Below are 16,266 nucleotides of genomic sequence, written 5' to 3'. Positions count from 1 at the left end.
ACCCAACCCAACTTTCCTTTTCACTTTCTTGTTGACGGAACTCGCTGGTCAAAAATGCTCGATAGCCGCGTAGTCGATGCAGAACTACACGCGTGGATAGATAGCAATCGATAGTGCTCTTTATCGAGTGAGAATATCGAACATCCGAACGACGCCATTGGCTCTTTTTTTAGATCTCACTATCAAGTTGAATTTATTTCGTTCGCAGAGAAACAAATTGGTCGAATAGATCGTTGCACAGTGGATATTTAAAAATAGTGGAACCAATCGCCGAGTATTTGATAAGATCCTTATCGTTGCACGAAACTTAATGATCAAATATTGTGTATAATGGGGATATATACGAAATCTTCGATGGAAAATCGAAATACACAGAAGAATAATCGGGTATAATAACATACGTATTTGTAACAATTTATCCAGTCGTATGTAAAATAATCAACCGTCGAATTAATTATTTTCAGTAATATTTCGATGACTCTAAATCGGATAAACTGTATTGATCCCCTAATTTACTTGAAAATTTCAAACAGCAAATAAAAGATGCGTCGCCTTGAAACGTCCCGCGTTGAAATATTTGCAGGTTCTCGCGACGAATGTGATCAAACAAATACACCACGTGTCGAGGGAGAGACGAGGGGAAGCGTGTGGGAAATTCAAAGAATTCCGTGGCTGTACGATTTGGTTGACAGGACTGTCCGGTGCTGGCAAGACGTCCATCTCGTTCGAGTTGGAAAATTACCTGGTTTCTCAAGTAAAATTTTTGTTTCATCCGGTCAAACCTCTAAAGTTACAAGCCCGCGAATATTCAAATTCTCAAATTGCCACATCTCGAAACTTGCAAATTTCCAGACTTTCGATCAGACTATAATTTTTAAACACTTCAGTATCATATAAACTTGCTTTTTCAGGGACTGCCAGCCTACAGCCTGGATGGCGATAATCTTCGTCACGGATTAAACCGGAACCTGGGCTTCTCGAAAGAAGATCGCGAGGAGAACGTGCGAAGAGCGGCTGAAGTAGCAAAATTGTTCTCTGATTGCGGTGTAATCACCATTTGCAGCTTCGTTTCGCCCTTCGAGGCGGACAGAAGACTGGCGAGGAAGATACACGAAGATTTTAACTTGAAGTTCTTCGAGATCTTCGTGAAAGCTTCCGTAGAGACGTGCGAAGCCAGAGACGTGAAGGGCCTCTACGAGAAGGCTAGAAAAGGGATAATTAAAAGCTTCACAGGCATCGGACAGGAATATGAAACGCCTGAAACTCCTGATCTCGTCGTGGATACGGAACTTCATAATTTGCAGACGTCGACGAGAATGGTGATCGAGTTGTTGAGGACCCAGGGAATTCTTCCCAAGACTCGAGAGCAGGTTCAGGAACTGTTTGTCGAGGAGAAGAGGATAGAGGAGGCGAGAAAAGAGGCGGAGAACCTTCCGAGTACGTTGCAGGCGTTTTCTCACTTAATTCTGTATTGTGCATTTTAATTAATCTTCTGCCTTGGTTTGCAAACTTTGCCACTTTTTGTTGATTGGACGCTGTGGCTGAAGAACACGTGGACGGTTCTTTATTTCTCACATCATGTAATTTGCTTGCGAAATTACAAAAATATAAGGATTTGGAGGTTTCATAGAAAGTTGTTACATGCAAACATTTCTGGCTAAAATAATTCACATGCAGAACGTTAAAGATTGATAGATTGCCACGATACACACAGATAAGATAGAGAAAGTTCTTTTCCAAATTGATGTTTCCAATTGACAGAGAGATAAGCTTTTATGTAAACAATTTCCATTTGATATATAGTACTTGGTAATTCCCTAATTCCTCAAATCCATATGCTCAATTTAAGGTATCCACATCACCAAGGTCGACTTGCAATGGGTTCAAGTACTCGCTGAAGGTTGGGCTGCTCCGCTCACAGGTTTCATGAGGGAGTACCAATATTTGCAAGTGTGTAATTAAAATTTGATTAACGAATTGCATGAGATTTAAGCATTGAGGAACTATGAGTTCTATCTTTTGACGATATTAATTATGAAACACTAAGTTTGTAAATGTAACAAGTGGTAAGATAGAGGCAGATTTTTCTAATGAGATAACAAATAGAATGTGTGTTATTTTCAAGTGTCAGCACTTCAAAACTATCGAACAAAATGGGGATATGATTAACCAATCGATACCTATCGTGCTTCCGGTTAGCACAGAGCAAAAGGAAAGCTATACCAATGCAGCGGCACTGACCTTGAAGTACAAAGGCCAAGATATCGCAATTCTGAGGAAACCAGAATATTTTGCTCACCGAAAAGAAGAAAGGTTCGATTATGTTTTTCCAGTAAATTTTTATTTCTCAAAGATTCTCCAGTTCTCCTCTTATTTGAAAATAAATTGGAAACATTGCAACAGGTGTAGCAGAGAATTTGGTACAAACGACCTTGGACATCCTTGCGTCAGAATGATCCATGAATCAGGTGATTGGCTGGTTGGAGGAGAATTAGAAGTTCTGGAAAGGATTAGGTGGAACGATGGTCTCGACAAGTACAGGCTCACGCCAAACGAAATTCGTAAAAAGTGCAAAGAAATGGAAGCGGATGCTGTTTTCGCCTTTCAGTTGAGAAATCCAATCCACAATGGCCACGCACTCTTAATGCAGGTTTTTGATTAGTTCTCATCAAAAGCAACAAATTTCAAGTATAATGTAAAAGATAAAATTGTCTGCTTTAAAGGAGGTTCCATACGAAGCAAAATTAATTAAGTTTTTGTTATTTTGATAACAAGCTAGTTGAGGGTTAAAGAAGGTCCAATAAATCCGATAAATTACATTTACTTTTTCCTCCTCAAAAATTCCTAATCTTCTTCTTTTTTAATTCATAATTATTATTCAAATTGATACCAGGATACGAGAAGATACCTCGTGGAGGAACGTGGTTGTAAGAAACCAGTTCTTCTGCTGCATCCTCTGGGAGGATGGACGAAAGAAGACGACGTACCATTATCAGTTCGGATAAACCAACACCGAAGTGTCCTCGAGGAGGGTGTATTGCACGAAGACACCATCCTCGCTATTTTTCCAAGTCCCATGCTTTATGCTGGGCCTACAGAGGTATTATTTATTTCCCTAAAAAATTAACGAACAATTAAAATCGATGGAATAAGAGAAGCGTAGTATTTCGAAGAGATATAAATATTTTAAATTTGAGAATTGTTTAAAATTTGCGATTTTTATTTTAGGTGCAATGGCACGCTAAAGGAAGAATGATGGCTGGGGCAAATTTTTTCATCGTTGGTCGTGATCCTGCGGGTTTGCCGCATCCTGACAAATCTAAAACCCCGGACGGTAATATTTCGATAAGACGAAGTTCTCTTGTCTTTTGATTCCTAAAATTACTCGCATAAAAAATGAAAAATCGTCCGCTTTTATTCGTGATTTATTGCACGAAGTAATTTCATTGTTACATGGAAGGAATTCTAATATTTCATTATCGTGATAAATCAGTGGTCGCTTTAAATGTAAAATTAGGAAATCTGTACGATGGAACGCACGGCTCGAGGGTACTGTCGATGGCACCGGGTCTTCAGAATCTCGAAATCATTCCGTTTAGGGTAGCAGCTTACGACAGTAAAAGAAGAAAAATGGCTTTCTTCGAGCCAGAACGATCGCAAGATTTTATTTTCATATCAGGAACTAAAATGCGAAGTGAGTTATATTTTTTTCATGGTCGTGTTTCTTTTCTTTTTCTTCTAAATCTTCCTGCAATTAATTTGTATATCCTATCTTGTTTATTTTATTAATGAAATCATTAGAAACGAATCGTTATTAATAAAGTTATTTTAAAAAACAATTTCTTGTTTCACTTCATATTTAAAAAAATCTACAAAAAATGAATTAAATTGCCAACTAAAAATGTAAATTACGTTAAAAATACGGAATATCGCATTAAAATAAATACAAGATTTGTATAAAAGCATTTATATGAAACATCCAAATAATAATAAACAAAACAGCACTGTTAAGCATTAATATACCGTCATTTCAGATTTAGCAAAATCCGGGGAAAATCCACCAGAAGGATTCATGGCGCCAAAAGCATGGCAAATCATCTCGGATTATTATAAAAAACAACTGAAAAGCTAATTTTAAATTACTGTTAGCCACAATTCTTGTACTAGAGGATAATTATTTATAAGGATCAAAATATTTTCCGTTTAAATTAAATTTAATAATTAAAATGATAAATACAAACATCTGCTCTGCACAGAAAATGATTGATTCTCATTATTCATTTATAAAAGACAATAATTTCGTCGGATACAAGTAAGGTACACCCAAGTAATTTATTTATAATCTTTGTTAAAAATGATCTCTAAAAAGATTTGGGGATGGGGGATGAAAATAAATAAAGTGAATTTATTTCTCTTCTAATAATGATATACATATATGTACCTATATTTATATATATATATATATATATATATATATAATATATATATATAAATTCACTTTATATATATATATATATATATATAAATTCACTTTATATATATATATATATATATATATTTACGTTTATTGCGTCAGACACGAGAAATTCGTAATTTAGAGCTTTACCTTAGAGACGTTTTCCTTTCGTATTTCTTTCCTACTTACTATTTTGTTTCTCTGTTACTTAGAAAGACAGTGGAAAAAAGAAGAAAGTACGACGACTAGGATTTAGTCCGTTTAGTTTCTAACAAAGTATAGCTTTAGTCTGGTACACCTGGGAGAAGATAAGATTTCAATTTTAGCTTCTAATGACATTTTATTATCTTCATCCTCAAACAGTTCTGCTGGCGTAAATAATCTTAATTAAATTAAATAATTCCTTTAAACTCACCTTCTTCCTCAGAATCTGATATTCGCGTAGCCTGCAAAGAACTTTGCTTCGACAAAGTCCTACCATGAGCACGAGGTCTAATAGGTGGCGACTGCTTGTTCCAAAGTGCCTCGAGTTGATCAAAGTGTTGCGACTGGGCGAGTGCAGCCTGTTCCGGTCCCAAACCGGATGGACTACTCGTTAATCCAACTTTGCTGATCTCGTCCATGGAAGCGCTTACGCTGAACCGTCGTTGTAATCCATCCTCTACTGATGACGTTAAAACTCCTGGAATTATATAATAGTTTAATTTTGAATATAATGCACTGTAATCTTCATCAACAATACCTGAAGTGAGATGGCCATATTTCCTATGCCACGTGTCGCTATCCAATGACACTTCTTTCTTCAATAATCTCTTATTGGGTCTCTTCCGTCCAGGTGGCCTCAAATCTCTGGTATCGCACCAGGGTGCTACGTAATCCGGTAATTTCACATATTGCGCTGGAGTATTATGCAAACATAGAATAGGCATGCATTTGTGTTCGAGTAAATGCAAGGCGAGTCTCGACATATCCGTGGCAACCTCAACGCCTAACACAGGGACGTGTAACATTATGCTACTCAGTGAACAGCCCTTCTTCGTGTCCCAAATGATCAAACTCTTGTCTTCGCTTCCAGACGCTGCTAGAGTTCCATCACATGACAATTTGACACAGGTTACGTAACCTAAGTGGCCTTTTAAAGTATGCAAATCGCTGCCAGTATTTATATCCCAGACGATTAGGTTCGCATCCTTGGAACCAGAGACTACGATGGACTTGTCGAGCACAGAAACTGCGACGCAAGTGACGTGATCCGTGTGACCAACGAGGACCTGGATGAGAATTTGTTGTACTTTCTTTATTTCTAAAGATTCTTCTAAATTAGTATAAGAATTTAAAGTTATTATTATAACATGTATAAACCTGAGATAATTTGCCTCCAGCGAGCTGCCAAACCTTCAAACTCATGTCTCTCGAGCCCGTAATCAGTGACTGAGAATCTGGAGTGACAACTAGACAAGTAATTTCTTGAGAATGCGACACTTGGTATTTTTCTTCAGGACCAACACCTAAACTTACTATTCTTAATTGATTGTCTCCTGTTCCGCATACAGCGTATCTGAAATTTAGAAAAGAAAAAAGCAATTAAATCTAAAAAAGATCACAATTGGTAATTTATTATTATTATTAATCACTCATTAATTATTAAGAAATTATTCAAGTAACAATCATTGTAGGAAAAATTGAAACAAAGAGGCTATTGGTATTATAAAAGACTGGAGAAATATTAAGAATTGATACAAGGAAGCAAATTTCAGTAAAGTATCTCAATTTATTAATTATAGTCACTATATCATACCTCATATCAGAAGAAACAGTGAAACAGCGACCAGGCCCACATACTGATTGGATTAGGGTGCCAGTATCAGCTGCCCAAACTCGAATTGTACCAGCTCTATCAGAACTCACTATTCTTCGGCCATCAAACATAGATGTGACTGCAGTAACAGGTGCCTGGTGTCTAAATGTCGATACCAGTAAACCCAAGGTCAGACCCCATACACGAACTGTTTTGTCCTCAGAACCTGTTTCCAATTTAATTTCCTGTTACTGTACTGTATCAATTTCATTGTTTGTTACTTAGTTATTTAGTTACTATTATACTTTACTATATTTTGATTAAAAAGAAAATGGATTTCTTCTGTTTTGGAGGCAATACAAAATCATGGTAGTATTTGCAAAACTATTATTGCAAAAAAAGCATACAAACAAAGGAAATAAATGAAATTTCTGTATAATATCTGCTATATACGTATATGTATGGAAGGCTCTACTGTACTTTATCTACAGACCTACCAGAAGCAACAAATAAACCAGAAGCTGAGAATGCAATGCAGGTGACGCTAGCGATATGTCCTTCGAAAGTGGAAAGCAATTCGTGAGTATTCAATTGCCACAGATTTACGAGAGAATCGACTCCACCGGTAACTGCCATTGCTCCGTCTCTGGATATATCCAAACAAGATATGGGAGCAGTGTGTGGGTGCAACGATACCTCCTTCACGAATTTTGGAGGTTTAGCGTGTATCTCCTCGCCACGGAAACTCCAGTAAGCCACTCGATCACCGGAAGCTGTTATCAGGAAGTCGTCCTTCTCCGTCACCTTTTCAAAAAGATTCAATTGAAAAATTATACACTATTTGTAATTTATTATGGAGATAGAGAAGGTAATTTGCTACGACGTTTAATTCCAATTTCAATAAGTCTACTCTTCTTCGATTCTACTTTTTTTTATTAATATAGAATTATAAATACAAAATCTGTAATTTACCTTGACAGCGGTGACATCCGCCGAAGGATTCGCCAGCAATGTTCTCGTCAATCGTCCACTGTGCATATCGAAAACGGAAACCTTGCCCTTGGCTCCTCCAGCAATAGCTCTTCTGCAGTCTTTTGCCAAGCAGATACTTTTCACTTCACCTTGATGACCTCTCAACGTGTGAACTTCAGTTCCCGTGGCTAAAGACCTCAAATATAATTTCTGATCTTCGCAGGCTGCCAATAGGAACACCGAATCGGCCGATACGTCAAGCACAGTCACGGCAGATGGTAAAACGATGCTTTTTAACAATGTGAATCTCTCTAGACACCATAAACAGACTGTACAGTCGGAAGAACCGGAAACCAGAATTTCTCCCGCAGAATCCACGCGAATGGATTTCACTGGACCTCTGTGGTGGTCCACTTTGATGAGAACATCGCCGGTTAGGAGACTGGTGACGATTATTCTCGAGTCTTCGCCACCGCTAATGGAAAGTGGAAGGTTTGGTGTTAGTTGATAAATATGAAATAACTTATGAAACAACCTATAATTAATAAGAATAAGAAGAAATACTTGGAGAAAATTGCAATCTTTTCTTATTTTTCCAGTTACTTTCTTTAATCAAAATTAGGAAGAAAGTGTTTTTGCTATCTTATTATCACTACATGATAAAACTATGGACCTGACAATGACTGAATTCTTGAGCGCAGACGTCAAGCACAGAACTGGGGCAATGTGTTCTTGGATTCTTAACTTCAAGGTCAGCTCTTTCATATCCCACACTATAATTGAAGTGTCTTCAGAGCCTGTCAGAAGATATTGCGAATGTTGTGTCACGGCTAAACATGAAATTGGATTTGAATGCCCTGAAATGAAAAATATTTCTCATAAAATATTAAGTTGCACATAAAAATTCGTTTGTTTGGTATTTGATCTATATGATCAATATATCAGACTTGTATTAAATTCCATCTTCGTTCTTTTGTGAAAAAGCGAAAATACCATAGGAATATCGCGTGCTTAAAAATGGCACTTCAAGTATCATATACGTTAGCTGGATTATATACAACCATATTCTCACAAAAGCTGACCTATTTTGAATTGCAAATTAAAGCGACGCTGCTATTTAAAAGCTCGTCAAATACAGATTCAGGGACAACGTACAAAGAAGGCTTTTTCACAGCAAATTACCAAACTGAATATAAAGTGACGAATTTTCATCGTTGCTTCTCTTTTTTCCTCGCGAGAACTTTTAAGCTTTAAAAGCTATGCTAATCTTCTTAAAAGAAAACAAATTTATTCTCTTTCAAAGGGCTCAAATTAACGTTACAATGTAAATTGTTTGCCATTTTCTTTGAATGAATTAATTGAAAGAGAAAATTATGAATTTATTTTCTCTACATTATTCCTAACACGATAATAATAAAATAATTGAGATAATTTCAAAAGATTTCGCATAACGCATACAATGTATTTATAAAAATATTCTCTGCTAAGAATTCGAATATTTTCGTGAGCTATCAGTAATTGAATGTTACCTTTAAAAGTATGAACCAATTGTCCAGACATCACGTGCCATAATTGAGCGTCTCCTTGGAAAGGGATAATGATAACGTGTTGCCCCGAAGGAGCAGCTTCAACGAGTTTCACACCTTGCGGACAAGACAAAGTGCGAATTTGAAGAGGTAGAGGCGGTTGGAGCCACCCATTTAATGGCACCAATAATGGCGCTGTGTAACCATCGCACCATGCCATCGCTGCCATAACCATTCTGCTGACCTTCAATCACACAATTTTCTCCTATTTATGATCAAGCAATTTTACAGTAATTAGTTAGTAATTATTACCGTTATTATTATTACCATTATTAGTAATTATTACCATTATTAGTAATTATTACCATTATTACTATTACCATTATTATTATTACTATTATTAGTAATTATTACCATTTCGAATTAAAATATTTCATTGAAGCTTCAAGTACATAATTATATTATCAGCTATTTCTCACCAAATCGCCGCCATCTTCAGCCACAGGTCTAAGCCAACAGATCAGCTGCGCCCCAAGTTGAAGAGGATCTCTCGTCAAAATGTCACTGGACTTTCTCACTGTATAATAAACCAATTCCAAATCTCTCTCCAGCAGATACTTCCTGGAATGCTCGAGAACACACCTCAAGTAACTAACAGAAATCATTTGTACGCTTGCTAGGAGGAAATCAAATGCGCAGACTGCCAATTTCTTTAACTTTTCTACGTCTCCGGCTCTCAATAAATGTAACCAAGCTTCTTCCACGTGTCTCATATTGTACGCTGTGTCCTGCGACCTCGGTCTGCTCTGGAAAGGCGTTTCCTTCTTCGGGGTTTCCTCTTCGGGGGATGATTTGTCGTCCTTGTCTTCGAAATCTTCGGAGAAGAAGAGATTTGCCAACTCACTGTGGTAGCTTTTCAATGTCTCTTGATTGGGGAAGTACCTTTTTCGGGCTAAGTCGCGAATCGGATAACGCCAGGAGAAAAGCAGCCTTCCGCCCATCACACGAACCTGCGAATAGCGAATGATGGATTTGTGAATTCTTCTGTCGGTTTCTAAATAAGAACAAGATCTCTGAAGATCATCGAGAAAAGATTTCTTTTCTAAATTTTATCCGAGAAATTTAAACGGTACTTACCTTAAGATACTCGTTGAAAGTTCTCCTCACCAAGCACCAGCTGCCAAAATTGAACAGTCCTTCGTTTAGAAATAGTGGCTCGTCGCCTCCGGTTGGCATGATCACCTCAAGAATCTCCGTTTCCGATAAACCATACTCCGTGGAAGCCAAAATGGCACCGATTCTATTAGCCGCGTTTTCACCTATCAATTTCTCTAACGTGTCGAAAACGTTCTCTGTCTCCTGGAAATCCGTACCCGAATCTTGCAGTTCGATTAAAATTTCATTGCTGCGTAGTCTTTCTTTTTGTATTGGCGTGAGACGCAGCACTTCCGGTGGAAGAGCCGTAGTCACGATTAGGTGCACTCCTAAAGTGGATGAACAAGGTTGTAATGTTTCTTTGCTTTCTTGTTTATTTACCTATTATTATACTGTATATATTATCGTTATATAATGATACATTTGAAACTCTGCGAACATTTGTGACCATCGCTGAGAAATGGCAATTACACGTTACCTGGTGGAAGATTCAAGGGCAACCAAGACAGAGCAGCGACGATATCGCAGTCAAGAGGATGTAATCGATGAAGATCGTCGAGAAGAATCACCAGTTGCTCCATCATTGGTTGCTCTTCGATGCGCCTCAGGATTTGGCCCAGCCAATTGTTCAGGTAAAGAGGATCAAACGAGGCGTCTTTAGGAAGATTCCCATCCAATAAACCAGAAAGAAAACCTACATGTTGACAGAGCACTCGAAGTAGCTCGAGACTGTACGCTGAGCGAGGAGTGGAAGCACAGAGTCGAACCACTTTAAACGTGGTACAATCCAACCAGGAAGAGGCATCTGCGTAGATCCTTGACAGTAACGATGATTTTCCAGAATACTTGCTACCCTTTATTAATATGGGACCGTGTTTCTGCGATTTACCTGTTAAATATAAAAAAATACCTTGTGAAAGGTAAATAGATGCACTTTGGAAAGCATAATAAACATTTTTGCATTGCTGATGCTAGAATAAACAATTAATTTTCTCATTCAAGCAACTACATAAAAGATATAACTGCGTCTAAGGTACCTGTTTCTCCACGTAAATTGTTCTTGAAATTTACAGCATTTTAGCAGAAATGAGAAACAGTTTGAATAATTTTGTAATAATAAATCTATCACTTGGTATCACTGTCAGGCAGATTACATTTTGAAAATTGCAGAAATGATTTCCCCTCGTCGTCGTTAAAATAATACAAGTCAACTTCCAATAGCTGGCTACAAGTTTCAGAAGCTATCGTTTGATTTAAAAATGTCATTCTGAAGCTTTTCTCATAAAAGATATAACTTAGAAAACACGAAGCTGGCACCCCGCTGGGGGTAGCCACCCACATGCTATATTTATTTTTATTTTATTTTTTTTTCACCAATAAGATATAACACCTTACCAAATGTCCATAAGGACAAATTGTAAAAAAACCAAAATAAAGTAAAAAAAAAATTCAAGCAACTTGCCAAGCTACATAAAATATAATCCTCTTGGTTGTTCCTTTTTTACTGTAATTTAGACGAGTAATACGATACGAAATCTGTTCAAAGCAAACTGCCTTGTAAGATAGAAATTAATAGGCAGAAAAGTGTGTTAGGGGAGCTGTTGCTTTAATAAACAGACATCAAAGTGTTCTGCCGAGAAATTGTGCACGTGCGTCTGCCTTTAATATTCTCAAACGTTCAAAGGATTATGCCTCCGGATAATGCAAGACGAGGAATTAAATGTTTCAATTAAAATCTTTGCCATTACGTTCAGCGTTAAAAATTCTTTTACTTCAGAAGGCTTGCGCAGGTATAGTGGAATAAATTAAAACTTAATTCGCTGCCAATGAATTACATTTGAATTTCGTTTTAGCGAATTCACCTAACATTAAGCGAATAATAAAACTATGATGTTAAAATTAAATGAAAGCCAATTGGCATGCGTATGAACCACTGTTCATAATTGGACATCAAAATTGTTATTATTAATCTCACCGGCTATCAAGAACTCCTTGATCTTCTCCACGTTCTCGTTATCCTCGCAAGGTGTAATTTGCCTGAGAAGTGCCAAATGCATCAAACTCTCCGCGTAGATCTCCTGCACCATCTTCTTCTTACTTTTAATTTCCGGGTCCGCCTCGATGGAGGCGTTTACCAAATTCTGCACGCGATTCGTCACAAGGCGACAAAGATGAGCCAGGTAGCCCTTGTGCGACCTATTGTCAGGATTAATTCCACCTTGCTTTTGATCCACTTCAACGTTGATTATATTGTCAGGCGGGAGACGACTGTTCACTAAAGACGTCAACGAAGACACTGCTCTGGCAGCTTTCTTGCCTTTCCACGAACGTGTCACGGCTATTACACCATCGCCTGCTTCGTCCAGCTCTGGAAAAAATTGTTTCAGGGTGACAGAGGATCGACAAGGAATCATCTGGCAGAGATGTATTTTCTGACAAATTATGTTAACAGCAGGTGGGTGTTTTAGTAGACTATCTTGTGCCAAACCATTTTTATTAAAATAAATTAAGATTCTAACTACATATACACGGTTCTTCACAGCTATCAGATGTGCAAACGAATAATCCAAATTTTCCAATGAAACTCAAATCTTATTTTTGAAAAATACAGCAAGTTGTCCGATGACTGCTTTCTATACCTTTAAACCATCTATCAGGACCTCATAAAAGATATAACTTAGAAAAAACGAAGCTGGCACCCCGCTGGGGGTAGCCACCCACATACTATATTTATTTTATTTTATTTTATTTCATAAAAGGAAGTCTAAAGTTAAGGACATTATGTCTGGAAGAGTAGATCCAACTGCAACATCAGTAGTTTCAAAGAAACCACAAAGTAGCAAAAATATTGTGATACTGAGATATATTACAATATTAGGTATTATACTATATTACAATATTATATTTATACTGCTAATAGAAACATATAATTACACACACACAAAATATATATATTCCACATAAATATTATAATTAAAAGTTGTGGTAATTCAAAGTACAAATATATCGCAATATAGATATACAATAAACTGTTGCAAATTTTAATATGTAATTTAGATTTGTATCCAATTGATTGCATAGAACGTTAGTTATAAAATTATAGTCTAGTTTTATAAAATTCACAAATAATTATGACAAGTAGATCAAAGTATCTGGACACTTATGAGCGATCATAAAAGATATAACTTAGAAAACACGAAGTTGGCACCCCGCTGGGGGTAGCCACCCACATGCTATATTTATTTTATTTTATTTTTTTATTTACCAATGGGATATAACACTTTACCAAATGTCCTTCAGGACAAATTGTAAAAAACAAAATAAAATAAAAAAAAAGGAATCTATCAGGTAAGTGAAGCATTCCATCACGGGATAATGCTGCTTCCGGGCAAGATCCAATCATCGAGTCATTTTGTCTAGTGAATAAGCTGGTGCTATGGGACATCCCAAGCAACATTCGTTACAATGTGTTTCGTCACAGAAGCAGCGTGTGGAGTAACGTTGTCAGGCAGCAATTTCACATTCTCCTTTGTCAATGTCCTGACGATCGAGTCTGGCTTGGAAGATACGTTTCTCCCTGATGGAATCCAACACTCACCTAACAGATGTTCTACACTTAGGTGTATAGGAAGCAACGATGAACAATTTGCAGTATTCTTCTTTTTTAATAAACTGAATTTCAAAGAAAAATTTGGACTCGTTCGTACACCTAAAATAAAATCACATAAAAATGTTCAATTCAATGGGAAGTATGTGATTCTGATTCAATGCAGACCAGAGCAATTGAACAATTATATATTAATATTTTTGTTAACGTCGCGCGAGATGGCCCGTGCGACGTCCCTCTCGATCTCTGACCCGCAATAAACCCAAGGAACCACCATAAACCGAATCTTTTTAGCTTAACTTCTATTCATATAAGTATTTTTGGTTTATCGATGGTCCTTTGAACGGTCCTTGGGTTTGTTGCACGCTCTTGCTAATTACGGAGAAAGCAGATGTGCCCCGCGAAACAGCTGGTTTTTCCCAGGAACAAGGACACCCATGAGCCACATCTGCAGCAGACTTTCTCCTTGTATTTTATTTATTAACATTGACTATAACCAATGGGCATCGCGGATCGTTATCCGCGCTTTTCTACCGAAAAGTGTGAACAACGAATCCGCGTTCTCAGTTCAGAAAGGGACACCCACGTCGAGCTTTCCTCCTAAATAGGACGAGATGGGTCTGTTACTGCTCTTACACTCCTCGAACAGTCAAGTCTACTGCTCTTTCGCTCCTCGGACAGTCAAGTCTACTGCTCTTCCGCTCATCGGACAGTCAAGTCTACTGTTCTTACACTCCTCGGACAGTCAAATCTACTGCTCTTTCGCTCATCGGACAGTCAAATCTACTGCTCTTTCGCTCATCGGACAGTCAAATCTACTGCTCTTTCGCTCATCGGACAGTCAAGTCTACTGTTCTTACACTCCTCGGACAGTCAAATCTACTGCTCTTTCGCTCATCGGACAGTCAAATTTACTGCTCTTTCGCTCATCGGACAGTCAAGTCTACTGCTCTTACACTCCTCGGACAGTCAAATCTACTGCTCTTTCGCTCATCGGACAGTCAAGTCTACTGCTCTTTCGCTCATCGAACAGTCAAGTCTACTATTCTAACAAGTCGTCGGCATGCAACGCGCCGACTCTATCAACCCTCGGGTCAATCATTATACTTCCCGACACGACGAAGTCAAATCATTTCTGTCTACGTTCTAAGTGTTGTAATTTGGTGTGAATATATTTATATTATATAACTGTAGACTACAGTTGTATTCAACAATAAGCACCCCTATTATCCCAGAAGAAATAAGGGGATCGTCCTGCTCGTGGTGTCGATTCGTATAATCGTAACGGGAATTTACGACTCCCGTTGACGCGCTCCAACACGATCGCGTCTCCCCGCGACTAGAAGAAAATACAATTTTGAAAATATCAGTAGCTTACTCAAAGCGTACTCCAGCTGTCTCTCCGCAGTGCTCTTCAAAATATTCTTAATTTCTTCGTCGTCACATTGCTGCGAAATTGCAGCTTCCGCAGCCTTCTTCAACGCCAGCCTTATCGTTGGCTCCGAATTCTGCCAATCGTCCTCCGCTGTTCCTAATCTGTGAATTCATTTTTCCCAACGTAGACGATATTCCATAGATATCAAATATCCAGTATATTCAATTTTCAATTATTTTTTACATTACTATTTTCGCACTCCTATCTTCTATCTGCGTTTGAGATAAAATTTGCCGAAGCTTGGCGTGGAACAGAGTACTAGCGCGAACTTCTCTATCAAAATTATTCGTTTCTTCCATGGAATCGCCGGTTGACGCTAACGGTACGAGCGTATTATTTCCAGCAGAAAGCGGCAGGAATTCAGTAAAAGAACAGCCGAGACAAAAGTAATTGTGGAAGCTTTAGAAAAGCGGAGAAGGGAACGACTAAGGGAAAAAGGGAAGGATGAAAATTGGAACGGATGAAAAAGTAAGTTCAAGGTGACAGGGAAATCTTGAGCAGATGCGAAAACTGGGCTGACAAAAGGCAAACGTGAAGCCTATTAAAAGAGAAGATATGAAGTGAGCTTGGTAAAAAAAATTAGTTAGGGTGAAAATAAAAAGGAAGGGGCGAAACCCTTATAAAAATCGTGTAATGGCAATTGTACTCGTCAAGCGATTCTATGTCATGAAAGATATAACTTAGCAAACACGAAGTTGGCACCCCGCTGGGGGTAGCCACCCACGTGCTATATTTATTTTTATTTTATTTTTTTTATTACCAATGAGATAAAAAATAACAATTTACCAAATGTTCTTCAGGACAAATTGTAAAAACCAACATAAACTAAAAATAAAAAAAAGTGATTCTATAAATATTATAAAATAATAAACATACGCTGAGCATCAAATTTAAGGGGTCGCTGAATCTTCATCAAACTATTCGAATAAAAATGAAATTCTCGTATCTATATATCGTTCCTGAACTCTGATGTTGCCAACTTTCTGAACTATAGTATCAGATACATTATCGTAAAGGTAGTGGAATCGTGATCAGTACGAGGCAGTTGGAGTAGAAACGAAGTTATGGAACTAACTTTCACGCAGAATAGAGTTGATGAAGGTTTGTTGACACGTGAAAGAGGATTTCAGATTTGCGTGATAGGAACTTGGATTCGCCTCCATCTGTTAGATCGCTTCTGCTAATATCAGAATCTTCCCTTTAATTCTAAAACTGTTACCTCTTATTCTCTATTCTCTGTTATTACTCGAATATCGTTGAATGTTCTGCAAGTAAAATCATTTCCAATGAAACTTACTATTTATTATTCATTTTATT

At 37.6% G+C, this 16,266-nt stretch overlaps 3 protein-coding genes across 3 annotated transcripts in view; 1 reads left to right on the top strand and 2 right to left on the bottom strand.

Moving 5' to 3' along the window:
- The window catches only part of LOC132914570 (chromatin modification-related protein MEAF6), an 84,202-nt gene that overhangs the window by 11,550 nt on the left and 56,386 nt on the right, over positions 1-16,266 (bottom strand). The gene's annotated exons all lie outside the window — the stretch shown is intronic.
- Positions 73-4,469, top strand: LOC132914556 (bifunctional 3'-phosphoadenosine 5'-phosphosulfate synthase 2-like). The gene is made up of 10 exons (XM_060973757.1): positions 73-387; positions 584-754; positions 912-1,437; positions 1,850-1,950; positions 2,126-2,313; positions 2,404-2,650; positions 2,894-3,100; positions 3,229-3,334; positions 3,518-3,694; positions 4,035-4,469. The coding sequence occupies exons 1-10, from the start codon at positions 331-333 to the stop codon at positions 4,130-4,132; spliced, it is 1,878 nt and encodes a 625-aa protein (XP_060829740.1). The 5' UTR covers positions 73-330; the 3' UTR covers positions 4,133-4,469.
- The window catches only part of LOC132914554 (protein qui-1), a 44,498-nt gene continuing 32,879 nt past the window's right edge, over positions 4,648-16,266 (bottom strand). Inside the window, exons 7-20 of the mRNA XM_060973753.1 lie at positions 14,893-15,050; positions 11,883-12,275; positions 10,386-10,796; positions 9,890-10,236; positions 9,232-9,762; positions 8,756-8,996; positions 7,900-8,083; positions 7,227-7,701; positions 6,752-7,058; positions 6,255-6,480; positions 5,819-6,014; positions 5,199-5,727; positions 4,872-5,138; positions 4,648-4,754 (exon numbers count right to left, since the gene is read on the bottom strand). Of these exons, the coding sequence (XP_060829736.1) occupies positions 4,741-4,754; positions 4,872-5,138; positions 5,199-5,727; positions 5,819-6,014; positions 6,255-6,480; positions 6,752-7,058; positions 7,227-7,701; positions 7,900-8,083; positions 8,756-8,996; positions 9,232-9,762; positions 9,890-10,236; positions 10,386-10,796; positions 11,883-12,275; positions 14,893-15,050 (4,279 nt within the window). The 3' untranslated portion in view covers positions 4,648-4,740. The remainder of the gene's footprint in view (positions 4,755-4,871; positions 5,139-5,198; positions 5,728-5,818; positions 6,015-6,254; positions 6,481-6,751; positions 7,059-7,226; positions 7,702-7,899; positions 8,084-8,755; positions 8,997-9,231; positions 9,763-9,889; positions 10,237-10,385; positions 10,797-11,882; positions 12,276-14,892; positions 15,051-16,266) is intronic.

This window comes from Bombus pascuorum, chromosome 15 (assembly GCF_905332965.1).
Source record: "Bombus pascuorum chromosome 15, iyBomPasc1.1, whole genome shotgun sequence".
NCBI classification, from domain to species: Eukaryota; Metazoa; Arthropoda; class Insecta; order Hymenoptera; family Apidae; genus Bombus; species Bombus pascuorum.
Note: the sequence above shows the minus strand (reverse complement) of the source record. Positions and strands in the feature narration are given on the sequence as shown.

Excerpts from the sequence above, each read along its gene's own strand:
- LOC132914556 (XM_060973757.1), top strand. The coding sequence starts at position 331 with ATGGGGATATATACGAAATCTTCGATGGAAAATCGAAATACACAGAAG. Across the intron at positions 755-911 it reads AAAATTACCTGGTTTCTCAA|GGACTGCCAGCCTACAGCCT; the intron begins GTAAAATTTTTG and ends TTGCTTTTTCAG. Across the intron at positions 3,695-4,034 it reads ATCAGGAACTAAAATGCGAA|ATTTAGCAAAATCCGGGGAA; the intron begins GTGAGTTATATT and ends CCGTCATTTCAG.